The sequence below is a fragment of the Oncorhynchus keta genome, chromosome 32 (assembly GCF_023373465.1).
Source record: "Oncorhynchus keta strain PuntledgeMale-10-30-2019 chromosome 32, Oket_V2, whole genome shotgun sequence".
NCBI lineage: Eukaryota > Metazoa > Chordata > Actinopteri > Salmoniformes > Salmonidae > Oncorhynchus > Oncorhynchus keta.
The window spans coordinates 31,526,476-31,550,530 of record NC_068452.1 but is presented as its reverse complement, the minus strand read 5'-3'; the positions used below and the strand labels follow the sequence as shown (position 1 = coordinate 31,550,530).

The 24,055-nt window shown below is 41.0% G+C and overlaps 2 protein-coding genes across 3 annotated transcripts; both read right to left on the bottom strand.

The window, feature by feature from the left end:
- Nucleotides 1-46: 46 nt before the first annotated feature.
- Nucleotides 47-23,743, bottom strand: LOC118383607 (monocyte to macrophage differentiation factor). 2 transcript variants are annotated; one of them, XM_052491353.1, is made up of 7 exons: nt 23,553-23,743; nt 16,711-16,792; nt 14,760-14,920; nt 14,176-14,250; nt 2,959-3,060; nt 2,631-2,700; nt 47-1,719 (listed from the first exon to the last, which is right to left on the bottom strand). In XM_052491353.1, the coding sequence occupies exons 1-7, from the start codon at nt 23,588-23,590 to the stop codon at nt 1,516-1,518; spliced, it is 732 nt and encodes a 243-aa protein (XP_052347313.1). In that variant the 5' UTR covers nt 23,591-23,743; the 3' UTR covers nt 47-1,515. The 2 variants fall into 2 exon arrangements, with proteins under 2 accessions (XP_052347313.1, XP_052347314.1); XM_052491354.1 differs by lacking the exon at nt 23,553-23,743 and adding an exon at nt 18,397-18,856.
- LOC127914521 (small integral membrane protein 36-like) lies at nt 23,740-24,048 on the bottom strand. Its single transcript, XM_052491355.1, has one exon. It carries the CDS (start codon nt 24,046-24,048, stop codon nt 23,740-23,742), a length of 309 nt encoding a protein of 102 aa, XP_052347315.1.
- Nucleotides 24,049-24,055: the final 7 nt, after the last annotated feature.

Sequence of the window (24,055 nt, the reverse complement as noted above, 5' to 3'; positions counted from 1 at the left end):
ATAGATCTAGTACACATTTACAAGACATGGACAAACTGAGAAGGAACAATGTTGAGGGCATTTATTTTTCATCAACACATTAGTAACCTATTTCTTACAGAGTGAACATTGTTTTCTATATGTACAGCACCAATACACCCAATGGATAAAGTAGAGAGTTAATAAGAAGCAGATGTTTTCCCTAAAAAGGCCAGTACAGGATCATGTGCCAAAACAGAATATACAAATATTACAAAACATTGTGGTAAAGGGAGCAAGACATTTCAGAATGGCTACAATCCATAACAGAAATCATCTGATTTCTCCACTTAGCATAGCTCACAAAATGTCAGGGAGGGGAAAACAAAAGGCTCACCAAGGGCTGTACAGTGTTTTACACAAGGAACATTTGTGAACACCTGTTCCAAAAACTGTCTCTGGCAATTTGAGAAACAAGTGAGAAAGCTAAAAATGGATAAATCTACCAACCATTAAAAATCATTATAGGGTTGTTGTACATGACACGTTTCTCAATCAATTCAACTTCATAGTATAATGGTACTGGTCTTCATAGTTTCTCAACTGAAATGGCAATTACTCCTCAAAAGAAAGGTAGGGAACAGAGTACCATTGAAGATCCAAAAACACATAACAGGTTCAAATTAATACAAAGAACAGAAGGGTAATTTAGGATGTAAGGAGAGTTTTTAAATCAGGAAGTGTGTGATATAATGGAACTATCTACTATACCATTAAAGTGGCAGCAGTGATATGTGCAGAAGTACAGGACATCTCAGATGTACTGTAGATATTGTATCTTTCTGGAAGTTCAGTCCAATCACAGAGACCCTTTTTAAAAGCTATACCAACTCAAATACTCACCTTCTGAAGGCTCCATATTTGTGGGAAAGAATACAATTACACAAATCAGAGTACTTATTAAACATCATATCCAATGGTTCTTATCATACAAAAGTGCTTCTGAAAAATAAGACTGCACTTAGATACTGATAAATACTGATTCAGACATTGTGTGTCCAATGTGTACCGTGCACATTTACCTCAGAGTGAAAAGCCCAACTCTATTGAATGTCCTTCCCAACTGCATTCCAATCAATAAGATGACTGACAAAATCCCTACAAATGACAGATGATACTAAGTATGGAATGTGAAGTGATACAAAGCACTGATATCAACTCAGCCCAACGTATCATTATGTGTAGAAGATGAGAACAATTCCCAAATGGAAGTCAAAAGTTGATCATTTTAGTTGTTTTGGGGGTTCCAACTGAATAACAGTTGTACAAAAACAGAATTACAAATAACCTTTGTTCAATGTTTGTACAGTCAAAGATAAAACAGAAAAACTGTTCCCTACCTGAAAACAGTAAACAATGCATGGTCATTTTCGTAAACTTTCCGGCTGTGGTTGCATCCTCGGTGGGCAGTTGTGGGAGTCTTTATTTGATGGTGCCTATGTCGAGAGGCACTGGAGGGCAATGTGTTTTCAGTTAGCCTACTTGATGCGGTGGGGGTCAGGCATCCCGAATAGTATTAGCAGGGGGACTCCTGTAGAGGTACTTCCAGATAGCGTAGTAGTGCACGGCTGCAGCCAGCGCCACAAACACGTGCCAGATGGCATGGGCAAACGGGATGACCCCGTCCGACTTGAAGAAGATCACACCCAGGCAATAGATGAGTCCCCCACAGGCCAACTCGTACAGTCCATCAGTGTTGTTCTGTGGAAAATTTGGGGGGAAATCTCATGTAAAGGACTAGAATATTATTCTCCAAGGTTCAGCATATACAAACCCTAAAAACCTTCAGGGTCTAGGAGACCTACCACAAGAAGGCCACAGGGGGGCATAGGAAGCTGAACAACAGATATTCTGCTGATCATATAGCGCAGGCCTATGAGGTCCGGAGTCTGCTGGTTCTGTCCTACCTAATAATTCATTGCACACAGCTGGTGTCCCAGGTCTAAATCAGACCCTGATTAGAGGGGAATAATGAAAAAATGCAGTGGGACTGGCTTCAAGGTCCAGAGTTGAGTTTGAGGGATATAGTGGTACACAAGTGAAGGGTGGTGATGGAGGCTGTGATCACTACGCCTTGGTGATGGATGCTACTGATAATGTATAGTAAGTCCCTAATACACACATTAACATGATGTTTTTGCAAGAACACCAGATGACGGTAGGCATTACAAAGGTGCAAAATGATAGAGCACCTTAGAACAACTACAACCTCATTTTCACAACTCGTGTCAACGGCCCATTTCTAAGTTTTATACATCGAAAGTTAAACCATTTTAAAAACAGTGATTTTCAAACACTATGAGATTGATGGAGACGTGGGGAGCAAGAAAATACCCTCCCTTGGGCAAGAAACACAAGGTTTTGAAAATCAGTTTTTCCCTTTTAATCCTACCCTGTGATGTCACAGAGAAGCATTTTTAGGACCTTATTTTGTTAACCACAGATCATAGAAATGCTTCTTTAATGCGTCTGCCAGAGAGCTTGAAACAGAGTGTCAAAGCAAACAGTAAGCAGCAGATGTAAGCAGCACTGCCACTACCGCTGTGAGTGTGGGTGGTGACTGAGTAAGGAGATTACAGCAGAAAGTCAATATGTAAAACTGAGTACGTTACCATTGATGTCACAACCAACGCAGGGAAAAAACCCATAGTCAAATAGAAGGCGAGCTCAACAACTTTATACCTAGAACAAAAAACACAAAGAATATTCCAATATAGAAAATACCTACTTTATCACCAGAACAACTACAAATCTGAGAACAAAAGTGATGATGTTTAGCAGATATAACAATGGCCCTGTTCATCAGCTTCATTGTTATAGGATTCATTGAGACTGTAGTCTGTACATATCCAATTACTCCACTGAAGATTTAGTTGAAAAAAAATATGTTTACATTGCAAAAAAGGCACAATTAAAATGCAGAAAGATTATTATACTGACTTTTCGTGGTAGTTGAAGACGTATATCGTTCCTGCCGCAGCCATTAGCCATACAAACCAACGCATGTGAACTGCGAGTGGGCCAAGCTCACGAAGATTCAACCTGGCAGGAGAGAAAGATGATGTTCCTTCAATACTTTAGCCTAGGGAAACATACTAACTACAGAATCCTCATCACATTGTGTAACCCCGGTTCTATGGGAATACCAGTGACGTGTCACTTACGGGATATGCCGAAGGGTCGGGTCACAGGCTCGAATTATCCAATCACACAGCGTCTGTTGAAGACAAACTGGTGGAATGGCGAATGAGGTGAGCCCCTCTCCCCCAATAAAGGGAGCCATTCGCCAGCCAACTGGTCATTTTCAACCATGCCTCTAGTCCTTGCACTCTTGCGAACAGGGAAAAGCGGTGACACATCTCACTCATATTCTCATAGAACCTATCACTTATGGGATATGGACAACTAACACAGACATGCTCTCTAAAGCCAGGGTAGCTCCAACAGCATCACCCCTCAGAGGCTACGACACTGAGGGAGTATTCCCCACCAAGGTGCAGTGACATCCAGTCGGTGAAGACCACAAACATATGAGGGGTGGCCCAACACTCTATAGTGCAAATCTCCCCTAAGGAGATGCCTTAGACCAGTGCCCAAGAGGTAGTCATATCTCTGGTGGAATGAGACCTTCTGGGCTGTTACCTTGCTATTATATTTTCCAATACAATAGCCTACACTATCTCAATATAGCCGTTAACAATGTAGGGGGCCTCCCTTTGCAGGGAGGTGCCCCCCAAAAAAGGGGTTGGCTGCCAGTGAGTACAGCCCGCTTATTCGTTTTGCAGGCGGTAAAGCGGGTTAGAAAGAGAAGTATAACATCTGTCGAGGCCTGGGTGACAGGCGAGATAGCAGTCAACTGGACGTTTGGAGATCTTCCCTCTGTCCAAAAAAAGTCCTGCAATGAAGCATACAGAGCATTTAAGAAATGATCTGTGTAGGTTACACCACTTCTCCAAAAAACGCGTTGTCTGTTTCTCCAAACAATGGGCATGTATGTGGGGCACTGGCACTCTGGATTGTGAAAGATTTTGAGTGGCCGGCTTGTCGCATTCAGATTTATCCTCCCACGGGCTATGCTCAGAGGGTCACGGCTACTGGGTGAGGGTGCAAATCTCTCCGTATGTTAGGGTCCGTGGATCCCTGCATAACAGTGGCTACCGGGACTGGTTATAGAGCAGGAGAGTGGTCTCCGCTAACCAGGGTGCACCTGGTCATTGCAGGAGTCGAAGATCAGGGATAAGCCTGTTACATCGCTCTGCTTAGAGTGGGGGTGTCAGGCCTAGGAGAGAGAAAAAGCATAGGGCATTACCCTTGAGGGGTTGCCATAAAAACCTTCATTCCGTCTAACAGTGTCTTCTCGAGTCAGTCTGGATAGATGGGGAGGCCGGGTTCTCAGGGACTGGTTTGAAGTGCCAGCACGTGAGTGTCATGCTCACCCCGGGGCATAATAACACCACGGGGGGGAGAGGCAAAGAGTGTCCCAGTTAACTAGGATACCTCGTAATGGTTCGAAGGCATATGAGCATGAATGTTTCATGCAAAACCTGCTTGATCCTCTTGGACTACAGGTGGCAATAGGTATGGCTATACCGTGTCACAGAGCGGGGTTCTTTGCGCAAGAGAGACCGGCCAATGGAATGACTAACAGGGGCAACCCGTGTAGCCAAAATAATGAAATATGCTGGTTACCCTGATCCTAATCCTAAACAATAGATCAGCTACAGGTAAAAGCCAAAATAAAGGAAACACTTGAGAAAATGAGGGATACAAAGCATATTGAAAGCAGGTGCTTCCACCTGAGTTAATTAAGTAATTAATATCCCATCATGCTCATGTCTAAAAATGCACAGTTGCCCATTAGTTCATTGTCTTTGAAAGAGGGGTCTCAAAGAAGCATAGGGAGTTTAAAGCGCGCGTGTGTGTGTGTGTGTGTGTGTGTGTGTGTGAATCACCAGATCTCCACCCAATATGGGAGATTCTGGAGTGGTGCCTGAGACAGTGGTTTCCATCACTATCAAAGCCTCTCGTGGAAGAATTGTGTCACATCCCTTCAATAGAGTTCCAGACACATGTAGAATCTATGCCAAGGCGCATTGAAGCTGTTCTAGCGGGTCGTGGTGGCCCAACGCCCTATTAAGACCCTTTGTGTTGGTGTTTCCTTTATTCTGACAGTTGCCTGTATGTGTCTGGTCTGTTTTGGCCCTACCCCGGAAGGGAGGGTTAGAATGAGAAAAGATCTCCTCAGCCGCTCGTTCAGAAAGCAAGGCTGGAGCTGACCTAATCTCAGACTGTGCAAACCAAGCACAGGTAAGAACGGGACAAGTAAAAAACGCCAGAGCGCGTTGGACGTAGTGTACCATATTGCTATATGGGGCTCCGGGGCCCAGCAAAAGGTAACCATTTCCCCCTCTTATTTTTGGAATATGGAATGCTGTACTGACTGTCCTATAGCTCAACAAAAATAGTTTTCTATCAATAGAGCTAAGTTGCCATAAAATTGCCCAAAAAAGACTGATCCTTAAAGTGAACCCCGGAAACCTGATTTCCTGTTTGTCACTATGAAAACAGAGAAAGGTGCAAGGTTTCTCCCCTGCCTTGCTCAGTTCGTGATGGCGCCTCCTGGTGGTAGCACCGAGGTGGTGCCCACATTAGCCTGTTCTTACTGTGTTGCTAGTGCAAAAGACAGTTAGAGGCAACAATGCCGTAAGGCAAGGAAAAATAAGAAAGCCATGGTATAATAGCAAAAGTCAATCTGTCATCCAGCTCCGTATGTCAGAAGAGACCAGAGGGAGAACGAACATGCTAACTTTTTCATCCCTGGCTAAAACCTGAGAAGGTGTCAAGCGGAGAGTCCAAGGGGGATGGCACTCGTGGTAAGAGTACACATCCTCCATCTTCCCATGTGAGCAATGTCACGAAAGTGCGCTGCTGCAAAATGGAATACTGTATACATATATTTTTTTTTTTACAGATGTGCCTCACCACTGTCACGCGAGGGGGAGGGACAGCTTACGTTAAACCCGAGAGAGAGACCGTAGGCTTTGCACACTATCCTCCTCTGCCACTTAGAGCTGTGACCTAGTTTGACTGGCACTTCTTGCCCCCGTTAGGGGGGTTAGGAGGGCGGAACCTTGCTGAGGCCGCAGAAAAGGATTGTTTGGTTTCAGGTTTGCCTTGGTTCAAGGGCTTAGCCTGGGTATTGGCAGTCTGTTGTGTCGCTGGGGTTTAGGGCCCCCTGGGTTTAGGGCCCCCTTAGCCCCCTGTGAGGCTAAGACGAGTTGCAGTGACCAAAGGGACGCCAAAGGGTCTGGTTTGCAGGGCATGCAGAAGTTGAAGGTTTCACCTTCCATACACGTTGCATGTTGCATGGCGGCGACAGCGGGCCAAACAACTCTTTTTCTTTGTCTGTCAAGCTGGACAAGCTTAGCCAAAGAGCCAATTCTCCCACCACCGCCAGACTCATAGTATGACCACAGCCTTGGATGGCATTATGGGAGGCACAAAGGTTTAGATCTGTAGCCATACAGATCTCATCCCAAGAAACCAGATTCAGAGTACCTGAATCCAGTTGCTTCCCCCATATCCTCCTGTAACTCTGCCTGGTAGGCCAACAATACAGAGGTCACATTAAGTCTCAGATTTAAAAGGTCCAAAGGTCCATTTACTTATGGAAAATGGAGGCAATAAAGTGATCCATCTTTCCAGGGAGGGAAGTGCCAGTAGTGCTAGCAGCACAGCGTGTGGGGTGGAGGTGGTCAGCCAGTGACGGCTACACCTTGGGAGGGTTACGAAACCCAGATCATACATGTTCTTGCTAGGTAACCCCGATTCAGGATGCTGCTGGTAAGGGGCTTATTCCATGAGCTCCGAGCCTCTCTGAGACAGGCTGTCACCGTGGGAAGCAGTTTCTTAGCGGGGCCATGCGGGATAGGAGTATTTTTCCAGAGTTGGCCAATCGATACAGAGACATCAGGGCTTTAGCTACTACTAAGCTATATGGAATTATTTTAAAGAAGGTCATACCAAGGATCATTTTGCTATTTGATTTGGAATTTTAAGAACTCTTTAGTTATCAGAAAAATATATTAAAAATGTATTAAATTAAAAATGTTGGGCCTTACTGCTATTGGCCCATACAAACGCATTGACTACATGGTAGAACAGATAGTTCCAGATAAATGTAATTAACCCCTTATTTTTGGCACAAAACAGTCTTCATATACGGTGCTTTCAGAAAGTATTCAGACCCATTCACTTTTTCCACAGTTTGTTACGTTACAGCCTTATTCTAAAATGTATTAACCTCCCCCCTACACACAATACCCTATAATGACAAGGCAAAAACAGGTTCAGAAATGTTAGCAAATACATTAAAAATACAAAAACTGAAATAACATTTACGTAAGTATTCAGACCATGTACTCAGTACTTTGGCAGCGATTACAGCCTCGGGTCTTCTTGGGTATGACGATACAAGCTTGCCACACCTGCATTTGGGGAGTTTCTCCCATTCTTATGGGGGATATACACTACATTACCAAAAGTATGTGGGCACCTTCTTGTCAAACATCTCATTCCAGATTCATGGCTATTAATATGGAGTTTGTCCACCTTTTACTGCTATAACAGCCTCCACTCTTCTGGGAATGATTTCCACTAGATGTTGAAACATTGCTGCGAGGACTTGCTTCCATTCAGCCACAAGAGCATTAGTGAGATCGGGCACTGATGTTGGGTGTTTAGGCCTGGCTCACTGTCGGCGTTCCAATTCATCCCAAAGACGTTCAATGGGGCTGAGGTCAGGGCTCAAGATCTTCAACACTGATCTCGACAAACCATTTCTGTATAGATGTTGCTTTGTGCACAGGGGCATTGTCATGCTGAAACAGGAAAGGGCCTTCCCCAAACTGTTGCCACAATGTTGGGAGCACAGAATCTTCTAGAATGGCATTGTATGCTGTAGCGTTAAGATTTCCCTTCACTGGAACTAAGGGGCCTAGCCTGAACTATGATAAACAGCCCCAGACCATTATTCTTCCTCCACCAAACTTTAAAGTTGTCACTATGCAATGGAAACCCATTTCATGAAGCTCCCGACAAACAGTTATTTTGCTGACATTGCTTCCAGTGGCAGTTTTGACTTCGGTAGTGAGTGTTGCAACAGAGGACAGACGATTTTTACAGCCTGCCACTTCACGGCTGACCAGTTGTTATTCATAAACGTTTCCACTTCACAATAACAGCATTTACAGTTGCTATTCAGTAAGACCATTCTACTGTCAATGTTTGTCTATGGAGATTGCATGGCTGCGTGGTCGATTTTATACACCTGTCAGCAACGGGTGTGGCTGAAGTGGCTGAATCCACTCATTTGAAGGGGAATCTACATACTTTTGTATATATAATTTACTTCCATACAATTTTCCGACTGCTACAAGACGATTCTTGTGAGGCCTGTGGGCGTCCTAGAGCAAAACAACTGACATGTAGTTAGATTAGTGTGTAGCAAACTGTTCAGACGCTACAGACAGAAGTTGGCAAATCGGCAGTACCGACTTCAGACGAGTCTCATGATTCTTGTGGAGGTCGTAGCCAATAATAGTTTGTAACCCAAACCGTTCGGACGCTTCACCCTACGCTACAGACGATTTTGTGAGAAGACCGATTTTCGGGGTGTCTCATGGTCTGACAAACACTGCTCTAGCTCCGTCACCTTTCAACTCCGATGTGAAAGTGTTACTTAGGATGCAATGGCTTGATACGCATCCACTGCATGCAAAAAAATATATCTAGCTTAAAATTGGCAGATATTTATTTATTAATGATATTTTTATTATGCTAATTCGATTTCCGCGGGGGTGAAGACAACAGGAAATTAATACAAACGTGTAAAAGTATATTTGAACCAGACAAGAGAGCTAGCAATAGTACAGTGTTGCTGGTGTGGTTACCTTGCTATGTAGCTAGCTAGCCAGGTTAGTTTAAGCATTGCGGCGAGAGCTGGACATATGTTAGTGGTTAGTTAAAGCCTTACGGTGTGTGCTAACCTAGTTAGCCGACGCGAGGACTAAACGAGTCTCGGTAGCTAGCCGTGTGGCACTACCTGAATACCAGAGGCTGAACGAGTAGAAAGTAACTTCTACTCGAAGCAAAAATGTTCCTTTGGGTCAGAGTACTCAACACTATCGACAATAGCTGCAGTTCTAAGTTCGGCAGAGCTGGACATATGTTAGTGGTTAGTTAAAGCCTTACGGTGTGTGCTAACCTAGTTAGCCGACGCGAGGACTAAACGAGTCTCGGTAGCTAGCCGTGTGGCACTACCTGAAAACCAGAGGCTGAACGAGTAGAAAGTAACTTCTACTCGAAGCAAAAATGTTCCTTTGGGTCAGAGTACTCAACACTATCGACAATAGCTGCAGTTCTAAGTTCGGCAGCGTTAACCTCAGGACGTTTTGTCTGAGAACAGTTCACTAGAAAGACAGGAACCTAGTTGTGCTGAGGAGAGCTTTCAGTGAATGCGGTCACTTTCGCAAGGTAGAGGCGTGAATGACCAGTTGGTGGGCGAGTGGCTACCTTATTATCATAAAAAAATATATATATTTTTTAAAAATTCATAATACAAAAATCAACTTACATTGCTATATCAAACATGTCTAGCAAACCAAACACAGGTATTAACAATGCTCAAACATACAAAACATATCAATAAAAATAAAATACAAAAAAGAAACAATTTAAGTGCAATTATATTCACTCTGAAAAAATCTTATAATGATTCATGAAGATGTTATTATTTTTGTTATTCACTAGGGTAAGTGTTTTAATAAGATAATTAAATTCAATCAGAAAAAAATGTAGTTTTGGTATAGAATTTTGTATAAAGTATTTGGCAACAATAATTTAAAAATTAACAATAATTTCAGTGGTTTTGTTATCATTGCAATAGTAACATATATATTCTATGTTACAATTATAGGCAGTGTTCATAATGGTAAATAAGTACTTTGCAAGGTTTTCCCAAAATTCAGACAAATTTACATTCAAAGAACAAGTGAGACAGATTCTCACCTTTTTCACAGAAAACGCAGATATCTTCAATAGCCACAAATGTGGAAATCATAGAATTACATGTATATATCTTATGCAAAATGTTGAAGTGCACTTCCTTAACTTTGTTTGGTATACAGTATTTGTAAGGCCTTAACTATGCATTTTTCCAGACAATGTCAGGAATAAGTATGTTCCAGAAAAACTTTCCTCTCGGTGTAAGTTGGTTTTGTGAATGAAGAATTTGTCTTATATATTTATTACAACAAGATTTCTCAAGTAAGTCCACACCTTCCAATCTGACTTCTGGATAAACTTTGTGATCATTTCCAAAATTAAGATGACTTTTCATAAGTGTAGTTAGACCACTGGGAACGGCTTTGATCACAGAAATAAACTCTCTGAAAGGTATTGGAAACTCTTTCAATGTTATAAATTGTTCATATGTGAGAATATTACCCTTGTTGTCGAAAATATCAAGATCAAAGTCAATATTCCTCTCATGCCAGCTGGGGTAGAACAATGACTTATTCCTTACAGTTATGTCTGAATTATTCCACAAAAGAGCTTTATGAGGGGAAAAGAGTAGTATCATCAGCCAGTTGGGAAATGTTCATTTCTTTAAAAAAAATGGTTAGGCCATACAGATTTGCATCATTCAGAATATCTAGAGATAGAAGTTCCACAACCAAAATGAATAAAAATGGCAAAATTGAGCATCCCTGTCGTACACTTCTGTTGATACTAAATATTTTGGAAGTATTAAGGTTTAGTAGCACAGAACTATTTATATCTTTGTAAAACATGCTAATTACTTTCATAAAATGTTCACCAAATCCAAAAAGTTTAAGAGACCTAAAGAGAAATTAATGTCCAATTGTGTCAAAGGCTTTACAGAAGTCCAGAAATAGGACAACCGCATCTGAGTCAATTGCATCTGAATAATCTACAAGGTCCAAGACTAAACGAATGTTAGAGCTTATGTGACGGCCCTTCATAAACCCTGTTTGAGTCTCATTTATAAATGGTATCTATTCCTTTCTTTAATCTTTTGGCATAAACCAGAGCAACATGTAATCAACATTTAATAAAGTAATTGGTCTCCAATTGTCAATGAGAGAAGGGTCTTTATCGGGCTTCGGAATCAATGAAATAAGGCCCTGTTTCATAGTGGAGACCATTTCCCCATTTTTAATGCAATCTTGAAACATATTGAAAATCGGGTCTTCTAGTAACTCCCAAAACTGTCTATAGAATTCAACTGATAGGCCATCAGGGCCAGGTGATTTTCCTTTTTTCATTGAATTCAGAGCCGCTCTAATTTCTTCAGTTGACACAGGTGAATTGCAAACTGAGTGGAAATCATCCCCAATTACAGGGACATAATTCTGAATGTGGCAAATGTAACTTTCACAACCATCTTCCTGAAATTGAGAGCTGTAAAGGTTTTCTTAAAAGGAATTGACAAATGATGATATTGTAATGGGATCTTTGCATAAAACATCGTTAATTTTGAGTGCAGTTATAGATTTTCTTTTGTAGTTTCTTTTTTTCAAGTGCAAAAAAGTAACTAGTGTTTTTACCCCCCTCTTCAATCCATTTTGCTCTTGACCTTACAAAGGTGCCCTTTGCCAGATCCGTGTAAGTCTGTTCTAATTCTAGTTGCAAAGACCTGAACACAGACTCCTCTTCTTCAGATAGATTATCTTTCTTTAGAAAACTGTCAAGCTTGCTCATCATCTCTTTTTCTCTAAGGTTCTTTAAGTGCATCAGCTCTTTGGCGCGTTTAATGGCTACCACTGACTTTATATTTGAAAAATTCCCATCTACTTCCATGATCCAAGTCTTTTCTAGCAAAAATATATTTAGCTAATGATTGGATGTTTTCAATGAGATCACTATCTTTAAGAAGTGTATTGTTTAATTTCCAATATCCTCAAGTGCCTTTCGATTTTTTAGTGGCTTGTAAATTCAGGGAAATCAAGTGATGATTAGAAAAGGGAGCCAACTGATGATCTACATCTATAACAAATTGTAACAAAAAGGGGGAAATTATGAATAAATCTATTCTAGATTTACGTGACATAGTTTTGTTGGTCCAGGTATAACCCTTAGCATCCGGTTTGAAGTAACTCCAGGCATCCTCAACACAGAAATCCTTGCATAATGTTACTATTTTGAAGGTTGACTCGTTCTAGGAGGAAAACCATCAGCAGATGCATCAGGTGTTTCATTAAAATCCCCTGAAATAATTAGAAAAGCCTCAGAGCATTTGTTGTTTAAATCCTGTACTTTCCTGGTTAAATTGGGTAAAAAGGGTCTTATTAGGAACATGCGAGTTAAGTCCGTATACATTACAGATGATGAAAATAGCATTGTCAAGTTTAACAGTTACTATGACCCATCGCCCATCTTGTGAAGATGTTGATTCTAGAATGTCACCTTTAAACATGTGAATAAGTGTCAAAACACCAGCAGAATGATTTGATCCATGACTGAAATAGGCCATATCTCCCCATTGTGCTTTCAAAAATGTCAAATCACTTTCACCCGAATGAGTTTCCTGAAGAAGGACAAAATCTGAATTACTGCATTTACTGTATAAAAATAAAGCTTTCCTTTTTTGTAGGACTTCTCAAACCCCTAGCATTCAGACTAACAATATTAAGTGAATTGAAAACAAACTCCTGCATTAAAAAAGAAATAACACAAATTAGATAACAAGTATTAATGTGAATAAAACAAAACAGTGAACCTTGAGAGGATTACTCAACGGAAAACTACGCTCAGATGAGGTAGCGGTGGTTAACAGAATAACAAATCTATTTACTTCATTTTCTTTGGCAAGTGTTCATCAGTTGTAGTTCGAACGGTACATGTATAATTGGCAGTACATTAACTGCACTCATAGTAGTACTCACAGTTCCAATTTGCTTAATGTCAACAGAGTTACCCAGTAATCATTCTTCCTTGGATAAACGCGTGTGGGCCCTTGAACCCAGCCTTCTTTCCCTCTTGTCTTGCCTTCTGTATAAGCGGCCACAGTTTCTCTCAGGCAGCCTGATCCTGTGGTATCAGAGCTTCTTTGATGCGGAGTTTCTTCTCGTCCAGAAACTTGTTCCCCTTGGCCATTTTCCATATGATGTCTCTGTAATGGCGCATAGTTAAGCGCAAGATGATATTGCGAGGGGTTCCATCAGATCTTCGTTTCCCAAGTCGATGTACCACATCAATCACGTCTCTTAGTCTGTCTTTGATGCATGGTGCCACTTTCCCCAGGACATGAATGACTCCTCTAATATCCTCTCCCTCTACATCTTTTACACCTTGGATTTTCAGATTCCACCTGCGAGAGTACCTTTTGAAGTTCAGCTACATTCTCACACAGCTCATTATTTTTGGATTGCATTTTCTTCAGCTCATTCTCTAGGAACATTCCTTGTTCTCGCTCACAATTTTGTGTAGTTGATTGACAGTTTCTGACAGATTATCGATCTTCTTTGATGTTTCTTCTGTAGCCCGCTCTATGATGGACACTTTGGAGAGCGTGGCGTCTTGTTTAGTAGACAGGGACTGGATTGCAGAGAAAAGTTCCGACATGGAAATGTCTTTTTACTTTTTTCACCGGTGGATTTTTACTTGGGGTCTGAGGTAAAGAGGTTGCAAGGATTTCATCCTGGTAAGCTTTGTTCTTTCTCTTGCTTGAGATCGCGGCTTCTTGTGTATCCATGCTGCTCTGGTCCTTGTTGTGGCTAGCTAGCATGTCAGACGTCTTCTGTGAGACTTGGATATTTCGTCTACTTTTGTCTTTCTGTCGTGTTCTTCCCATTCAACTTGGACAAAAACTAACTCTAAACTTATCACATGTCCATAAAAAAGTTAGTTTCTTTCAATATTAATAGCCAATATGACTGTTAACCACCTAACCGTTAATATTTCTTTGAAGAGCGCGAAAACACTCCCTCTCACAGCGACGCCATCTTGGCTCACCTCATTCGTCACGCTGTCTCCAACAGACGCTGCGTGATTGGATACTTCGAGTTTGCGATCCGCCCCTTAGGTGCATCCCATAAGTGACATATGGAAATTGGTATTAGAAATAGAACTTACCATGGTGTGTAGGAGGCAGCGATGAAGAAATAGATGACCACTCTATCACACATATGAAAGCAGTGCTCCACAGACCTAGAATCAAGACCAAGCATTCAGTATTTCTCTCTTTGGCCTTTGATTGTGTCTGCCCACTCATACCTAGTATGCAATTCAAATTATGTGCTGGGTGCTGTATAATATAACTCAGGTAGTCAGACTGGTTACTGTAGTCAGACCTGGTAAGCTCTCAGCTTAGAGATTCATTTTTACCAACACATGGCTTACCTTTGTTTAACCAGCTAAACAGCTGCTTTTAGCGAAAATGAGTTTGGAGTTACCTTTCTAACTAATAGGCTTTGAGTTTACACTTCCTCTTTCAATTAGAATGTGGGGAGGTCAAAATAAACAAACAAATCTATTCATTTTAAAATGTTGATTTCTTCTTTCCATTCACCTGATAAGACAAGACATGTAAAAAAGGAAGGAAAAAAAGTGCTATCTTATGATGGGGCCCCTGGGTCACCGTTTTGCTTGGGAGTGGGTCCCTTGGCAAGAAAAGGTTGAAGACCCCTGGTCTAGTGTGATAGAACATTCCTCCTCACCTCATGTGACTCTTCTTCCAGGTGATGATGTGGAACACAGTGGAGACCAGGAAGAGGGCACACAGGCCCATGCCGTACACCCAGGCTGTGATCTTCTCCCAGCGGTCGTCTGAGAGACGGTGCAGCAGGGCCATGCCCACAATGGCTGGTACGATGAGTAGCTGCAGGGTACAGACAAAGGGAGACAGATTAACATGACAAACTGTTGAAAACTATCCTTGTAACATACACTCAGTATAGTCTACAATGATAGTGTTTTTGGTCAAATGTGTTTTCTCCATAACCCTATAAACACCAGGTAGAATTCTGTCAATAGAATTAAGCATGGGGAAAAAGAGCAATTGAGGTCTGACATTTGAAAACCAGTCTTTGTACAGTCGTGGCCAAAAGTTGAGAATAACACAAATATTAATTTTCACAAAATCTGCTGCCTCAGTTTGTATGGTGGCAATTTGCATATACTCCATAATGTTATGACGAGTGATCAGAAGAATTGAATTGAAATTAATTGCCAAGTCCTGAATCCCCCCAAAATATTTCCACTGCATTTCAGCCCTGCCACAAAAGGATCAGCTGACATGTCAGTGATTCTCTCGTTAACACAGGTGTGAGTGTTGACGAGTACAAGGCTGGAGATCACTCTGTCATGCTGGTTGAGTTCGAATAACAGACTGGAAGCTTCAAAAGGAGGGTGGTGCTTGGAATCTTTGTTCTTCCTCTGTCAATCATGGTTACCTGCAAGGAAACACGTGCCGTCATCATTGCTTTGCACAAAAAGGGCTTCACAGGCAAGGATAATGCTGCCAGTAAGATTCCACCTAAAATCAACCATTTATCGGATCATCAAGAACTTCAAGGAGATCGGTTCAATTGTTGTGAAGAAGGCTTCAGGGCGCCCAAGAAAGTCCAGCAAGTGCCAGGACCGTCTCCCAAAGTTGATTCAGCTGCAGGATCGGGGCACCACCAGTACAGAGTTTGCTCAGGAATGGCAGCAGGCAGGTGTGAGTGCATCTGCACGCACAGTGAGGCGAAGACTTTTGGAGGATGGCCTGGTGTCAAGAAGGGCAGCAAAGAAGCCACTTCTCTCCAGGAAAAACATCAGGGGCAGACTGATATTCTGCAAAAGGTACAGGGATTGGACTGCTGAGGACTGGGGTAAAGTCATTTTCTCTGATGAATCCCCTTTCCGATTGTTTGGGGCATCCAGAAAAAAGCTTGTCCGGAGAAGACAAGATGAGCGCTACCATCAGTCCTGTGTCATGCCAACAGTAAAGCATCCTGAGACCATTCATGTGTGGGGTTGCTTCTCAGCCAAGGGAGTGGGCTCACTCCAATTTTGCCTAAGAACACAGCTATGAATAAAGAATGGTACCAACACATCCTCCGAGAGCAACTTCTCCCAACCATCCAGGAACAGTTTGGTGACAAACAATGCCTTTTCCAGCATGATGGAGTACCTTGCCATAAGGCAAAAGTGATAACTAAGTGGCTCGGGAAACAAAACATCGATATTTTGGGTCCATGGCCAGGAAACTCCCCAGACCTTAATCCCATTGAGATCTTGTGGTCAATCCTCAAAAGGCGGGTGAACAAACAAAAACCCACTAATTCTGACAAACTCCAAGCTTTGATTATGCAAGAATGGGCTGCCATCAGTCAGGATGTGGCCCAGAAGTTAATTGACAGCATGCCAGCGCAGATTTCAGAGGTCTTGAAAAAGAAGAGTCAACACTGCAAATAGACTCTTTGCATCAACTTCATGTAATTGTCAATAAAATCCTTCGACACTTATGAAATGCTTGTAATTATACTTCAGCATTCCATAGTAACATCTGACAAAAATATCTGAAGAGACTGAAGCAGCAAATTTTGTGGAAATGAATATGTGTCATTCTCAAAACTTTTGGCCACGACTGTACAGTAAGTCTACACTTAGGGAAGGTGAACTCACCGCGTGAGTATAGCAGTTTGCAGCATGCTCATAGCAGGTGGGCTGGTAGCGGCAATTAGCAGAGGCCCGTCTGTTCATGAACCTGAAACATACAGCAACATGCAGCAAGTGTTAGTGGGGCAGGTAGCGGGAGGACTTTGGGCTGTTACAATACCGGTGTTAGAGGTTATCCTGATTCAGGGCTGTTCTCGGTTGTTCATGCAACAGTATGCCATGCCAATTGAAGGAAGCAGGAAAAAACACAAGAAGACAAGAAACTGACATACAGTACATCTCAAAGAAAAATAGCATATAACTAACACATGAAGGCCTACTGGTACATTCACATTTTAGTGATTGACCAAAGAAAAACAATAAAAGTTGCTTAGTTTCAGGTCATTTCCATGTAAAAGGACCCATCTGCACTATCCTGAAGTTTATAGGAGTTTATAGAAGCATATAACATCTTGTTCCAAATGAAAGCTAAGAGTCTGTGTTTTTTTATTTGAATTAAAACAGATACATTTTTCAACCATTTTAAATCCTAAAAATGTGGAATATGCAAAAGCTTTGATTTCCGGGCACAGAGATTGAAGTTTATACCATATATACCATATAATGTAATATACTCTTCTGGACCGAACTATATTGTGCTGTATTGAACTATATACTGTGCTATTTTGAACTATATACTCTACAGCACTATACTGTACTATATCTTTAATTTACTGTAATGTCCAAACTTGTAAAACATAGACATCCATGATTGGTAGAGATTTGGTCCGGTCTGTATGGAGGCAGAGCTCATTAGGGTTAAATACATTTTAAAAATAACATTTTGAATAATAGCCAGTTTGTAGAATAATACTCAAACATGCAAAGGAGAATATTACATTTTTCGACCTTCGTATAGGACACATCACCATGAAGAGAATGATATTCATAATTATATATGTATAGTACAGTCCCATGATGTCAATCTGTTACAGTCATTCTGTTACCGGGTATTGATCCACTTCACTTAGTGTAGTTCAATAACCAAAACAGATTTGTTCATACTCAAGGTGTCATATCATAGCTGACACCTAATTCTTAATGCAATCATCTTTGAATCTTAATTCGAAGTACTTAAGAGTTTTTGAAAAACGTGGTCACATAAAAAAGTGAGGGAGATTTTACTGTTACCAAACTTTGCATCTACACTGTTCCTCAAATAAGTATCTTTGTAAAATGTTCAGTGGCAATTGTTAAAACTATACTTTTGCATATAGGTGTATGTTTTTTTAAACATTGCGATCAATCGGTTTTGTTTGCCACACATTTTAAAGTGAGTCTCAGGGTCACTCTGATAACATAGAATTACCCTTCATCAAGGACATATACCAATTATTTACAAAGCCATGATTGGAAATTTATGGCGACTTGTTTTACCGGATTCCATTTCCCTGCGCTATATCGCATTTCCTGGTGGGACACATTGTAGCTCGTAGGCTATAGTACTGCATGATACAATAACCATGTTTCTGCTTCATTCATGGCTACAAACAAACAATCCATCTCAGAATAAGGCTCAGTAAATGCCAATAGCTAGGTTCACTTACGTTAACAAGACCACTTGCCTGAACAAATAAACGCCAGCTATCTATCTATAGCTAAATTCATCATAATGCAAACATTGGATGACTGCCACACTTTTAGCTAACCCACCTTTGAAGGCTGTTCACTCTCTTCATTTCAAATGCCTTCACGCAAAACGAAGGGAGGAAGTCACGAAGCAAGATTAAGCTAGCGAGCTACAGTCAAATAGGAAATCCGCAAACTAGCCAAATGGGAAATTAGAAAACTAGCCAAAACAAGAGAAATTGAAGGCCCAGCTAACGTCATCAACTAATCAGTAATCTGTACACACAATAGGATACCCCCAGTCCAAATCGATACACTATTTTAGTATTTTCCTTAATACCATTGTGCTGCAAATATAAACTAGCTTCAATCGATTACATTAATACAATCATTTAGCAAAGACATATCCTCCTAACACTTGTGTCCCCTTGTAGACACCGGCGTTGTTCCCTTTTTCACGATTAAAATGTATTAAATTCATGCAAAGAGATTTTGAATGACGGATGCTTGAACCAATAATAGCACTAAAAGTGTGGGACATCATCCTATCAGACCAATCAAAGATCGGATGACAGTGTGGGTGGCTGGAGGAGGTCTCAAAATCTGTCACACCATGATAGACAGATGTAACAGTAGTAGTTACTTTTGTTTTTCAACCAGCAACCCTGAATATGGGTTTCCACTAGTTACTACAACCCTAAAGTTAAAACACATTATCGAAAAAGTTCATGAGAGCCAATAGTAGCTTTTTGGTCTTAAATTAAAGGTTTGGGTTTAGGCATAAGGTTAGCAGTGTGGTTAAGGTTCATGTTAGCGTCAGCTTTTAAATCAGATTTTAATTTCAAGAAGAGAAATTGTATAAATTGCCGGGGTATATGTATGACCTTGTGGGTGTGGCAACTAGTGACGAAAACCTGAATATGCATCAAAAATGATTTTTGTATTCTGTTCAGAGTTCAATATCATGTCCTGTGTAATGAATTAATCATTTATTTTTCCAAATTCAGCCTTTTAGTTTTGACCTTTTATCTCAGTGTCAATAAACTTGAGCAAATAAACTGATAGTACATCATAGGCCTGTTTCAACAGATGCATACTTGCATGCAAAGAGATTAATTCACAATGTTATCAGATGCAAATATGTCCCTATGGGTAATAATATTGTGTTGTATGTGGACAGGACACAAAACATTTTATTTTTATTTTCTTTCACCTTTATTTAACCAGGTAGGCTAGTTGAGAACAAATTCTCATTTACAACTGCGACCTGGCCAAGATAAAGCAAAGCAGTGTGAACAGACAACAACACATGGAGTAAACAATAAACAAGTAAATAAAGAGATTGAAAATAAAGTTGAAATATATATACAAAAAAATACAAAAAATACAAAAGTACACAAGACACGAACAAAACACGTCTTCACTGCTACGCCATCTTGGATCATAAGTGTGCTGTGCTGCTAGCCAATGTTGAATTGCACACCAGCAAGGTATCTGATGAGTACTCTCTAACTATAAAGTTACATAACAGTGACAGCATTGTAACTCAGCAATGTATCTGATGAGCACTCTCTAACCCATAGAGTTACATAACAGTGACAGTAATGTAACTGGATCATTCAGGAACAGCATTAGATAACACAACACATAGCTGTTTACATAAGACTTTAAGTGCGATATGCAGTCTTAATGAGTTTCAAACTGACAAATGCCTGCAGTTTTTTTCCTCTTTGGGCTATTACAACCAGAGTGAAACATAAGCCCATACTGATTCAACTTCAACGCAGTGGCATTGTACAATACCGTTCAGAACCATTAATAACCAGCACATTTATGCATGAGAAGATAACATTCCCAAATGTATCCATTTTAAATGTTTGCATTGGTAAACTCAGAATAAGATGTATAATCAACCCCTTAGAGAAAGATTTCACATGTTATCTCTGGACAGACGGGTAAACCTTTAAGTATGAATTAATCTCTCTGGTTTTATATGTTGTGATGCCAAAGGATTACAAAAGTAGCCCTAGCCTAATGTGTATTGTAGTTCATGAAAGTAAAATCCACTTTTTGCACAAGATCCTATCCCGAGGGTACACCATGCATCGGACAGTTCAAATGTTGTTTATCCAGCCCAGGAAGAGCTCATGGTTTACGAGCTATGGAAGTACAGCTGAGATGGTGGGTGGCAGGCAGGCAGGGTTTTTAAGAATGACATTAGCAGAGACAACGGGAGGATGCGAGCAGCCATATGTTAGAGATTCGCGTTTCCTTGTTCTTGCTGCAAGGCTGCAGTTCCCCCATGGTGCCATAACACCCCTAAGGCGATACAGGACTGAGACATGGAGGTTGGCATTCTGTCATACAACACAAGGTTTAGCAGCTCAGCAGAGTGTCCCTGTGTTTCTAAATATGCTATAAAACAGTGTTTAGATCTTTCTATTCCTGACACTGTTACATGTTAGAGGCACATGCAGAGTTCATCCGTTACCCCACTCTGCTCACAGTCAACAACCTGAAGACCCATTTCACTTACTCCACGAGCCACAACGGCAGTGCAAGTGGAAGAGATCATGTTACAGAGGAAGTGTAGTTAAAGGTCCCTTAGGTCAGGTATTATGTTAAGCATCTGACAATAATCACCCTCTTTGTCACAATATAACTACACATACTGTAAAGGCTGTGTGTGACCTATTTTCATTGATTGCTTTGAAACACTCAAAGCTTGCCCAACAAAGCCCTCTGCCAGGATGTAAAAGCTCTCTACACCATGTAGATCAACAGTACTAAACAATGCTCCATACTGCCCAACAGCAATGTACTGTACTGTACATGCACACAGCAGGCCATGCTGTTAATATGACATCTTTAGTGGCTACTGTAAGACAGACACTGGTGGGACTACACACAGGATAACAGAGGCTTTGTGAAGACACGTGATGCCAGGGTTAAACAGCTCTGTAATTGGTTTACTGTTTCATGCTGGAATGCAGTACCTCTAAAAAGGGAAGACATGGGAATCCCAATACTGTGGATTACAATACGCTGGAAACACCTCAATGAAAAGCCACGGAATATTCTCATCCTCACACTTAGAATAACAACAATGCTAATTCTGTCTGACAAAGATGACAAGAAATGTAAAGGTGTGATATTCAAATGCTTGATGAATCAATGTTGTCAATGTGAAAAGGCTAAACATCTAAATACATGGATATGCCCTTCGAGGTTTCAGTAAAGAGAAAAAATAAAATGGCTGCTTTTTGAAATTCATGGCATGGTGGATTAGTGTATGTTATAGCCATGCTCTCAATGCCCATTTCAATCAATAAATCAAACTTCTGTAAAGTAAGATAGAGCCTGTGTTGTGTCCCAGCCTCAACAGAGATCAGAATTGATCTAGCAGCTAACAAGTTGAGAACGGCGTGTTCTTAAACTGTAAAGCACATTTCCCCCTGTAGCAAAGGATGACTGGTGTAGTGTCTGCATAGAGGCATGACAGTCGACCTGCACCCAGCTAATACATTGGTGTAACATTGCTCTTCACTGTTGACAAAAACACTGCAAGCATTTTCAGATATTTGGAACATTTGGATTTATGTTCATATTAGACCTTTGGAGCCCCATTGTCCTGCAACATGTTGCCTTTTCTAAATGGTACATTTATTTGTTCCCATACAGTATATTCTTAGATGGGATTCCGTGGTATTCTATCTTAGTGGTAATTATTTTTACATCTTAATACTCAGCTGAAAATGATCCTTTCAGATTGCTAGTTTCTCATCAGTTGGAATCTCTTGATTCTGGTACTGTAGGTGTTGATGTTGTTGTATTGTAGTCATCTGTTGGTACTGTAGGTGTTGATGTTGTTGTATTGTAGTCATCTGTTGGTACTGTAGGTGTTGATGTTGTTGTATTGTAATCTTCTATTGGTACTGTAGGTGTTGATGTTGTTGTACTGTAATCTTCTATTGGTACTGTAGGTGTTGATGTTGTTGTACTGTAATCTTCTGTTGGTACTGTAGGTGTTGATGTTGTTGTACTGTAATCTTCTGTTGGTACTGTAGGTGTTGATGTTGTTGTACTGTAATCAAGCTATTGGAGCTGCTTTGCCAGGTGTGTCAGCTCAGGGCAAGGTGCATACATGTAGCATTTCTAAGTATATGGACTAAAACAGCTTAATTTGTTTATGCTCCAGGTAAGACGGCATGAGCAAAGCTATTTCGGTGTGTACAGGTGCTAGTTTTGGCAGTGACTACTTCGGGTTTCCGTCACACCTTCGAGTGAATGTATGATTACTGGTGTTTAATTATATTACATGCAAGGACTTAATTCAGTTAATAGCTTCAGCTTGCGCTCTCTTTTAGAGATCCTAATTCAAGGAGATTGACTGAATAATTGGATAAGTGTCAGCTACAACCTCTGTCTCACAATATACTGTTGGCTGAATCAAGTCACATGTCTTGACATCAAAGGGTTCGCATGTACACATCTGAAAAGGGCTCCATAAATAACCTGTTTCTCATGGCGAGTGGGAGAGCGATTAAAGAAGCAAGTCTCAAAATAGCATAATAATCTGGGCCTCACAGGTCAGGACCATGGTTGGACAGCACTTGGCTGAACTGTGGTTGGTTACTTCATAAAGACTCAACACTGTCAAGTTATGTAATTGGCTAATGGCTTCCTTAGTTTACCTATAAACAATACAAGGAAATGTTGGGCAGTCTCCTAATCTGAAAATGCCAGGGGACACTTTGAAATACACTCCTCCTGAGTCCTGGTTGAGATAGGACAACAAGTCTGTCATCGATGAAAACATTACACTAGCAGAGCATCATACAAATGTCTATCAAGTAACATTTGACAAAGTAGTGAAGCAAGATGACAATAAACGCTCACTGAGAGGGGACAGACCTGTCTTTCTTTAAAAATGAAAAATGATAACTGGTAATACTTTGTAACACATTTAAACACTGAGGCATTTTGTGATGTAGTAAATAGTTGAGCTACGTGCAAAGATATGGTTTGAAAACTGCAACCCTTTTTCAGTCAATTGCATTTCCCTCTCATGTTGTGTAACACAAACCACTGTTAATAGTACAGCTCCTGAATTCCATGTTGATTATCAGTTGTGACATTTCTTGTTTTAGAACAGGCTGTAGGCTTCTGTGATCCACCACGGCTTTCTAAAAGACGGATTTCATGTGCATCAACACTGCACACACATGCTTCTCTCTTACCGTCTCAGACTGGTCTTCTGCAGGTCCAGTCCTAGCATTGTCCTGGCCACCAGGGAAAAATACAGTCTAAAAAATAAATGTAGAAACAGATTTAAAAAAACATATATGTACAGAAGTTTATTCCGCTGCGATAATTCCAACGGGTGGTGGACTGAGTTATTCAGCACCACAGTAGCCCTTCTAGAATCTAGACCATGGTGCTCTTCTTCTCCCTGAAGTCTGGACTGGGCTGAGGCTCATATGAGGTGACCATATTGGTCTGGTCCCAGCGTTGATGTTGCGGAGAAGGGGTGGTCTGCTGCATCACCACCAGTCTGATGGGGGATTGGGTCGGCACAGGGTCCGGCGCGTACTCCTTGGTTGGATCCTTGCCCCGGCAGTCATACATTATACAAGATATCAGGAACACCAGAAGCAAGATAACATAGCTGGCGATAAGGATGCAGAGGTTCAAAGTGACAGGATCAATCTCCGAGAAGTTTTCCTTAAAGCCCATGGTAGCT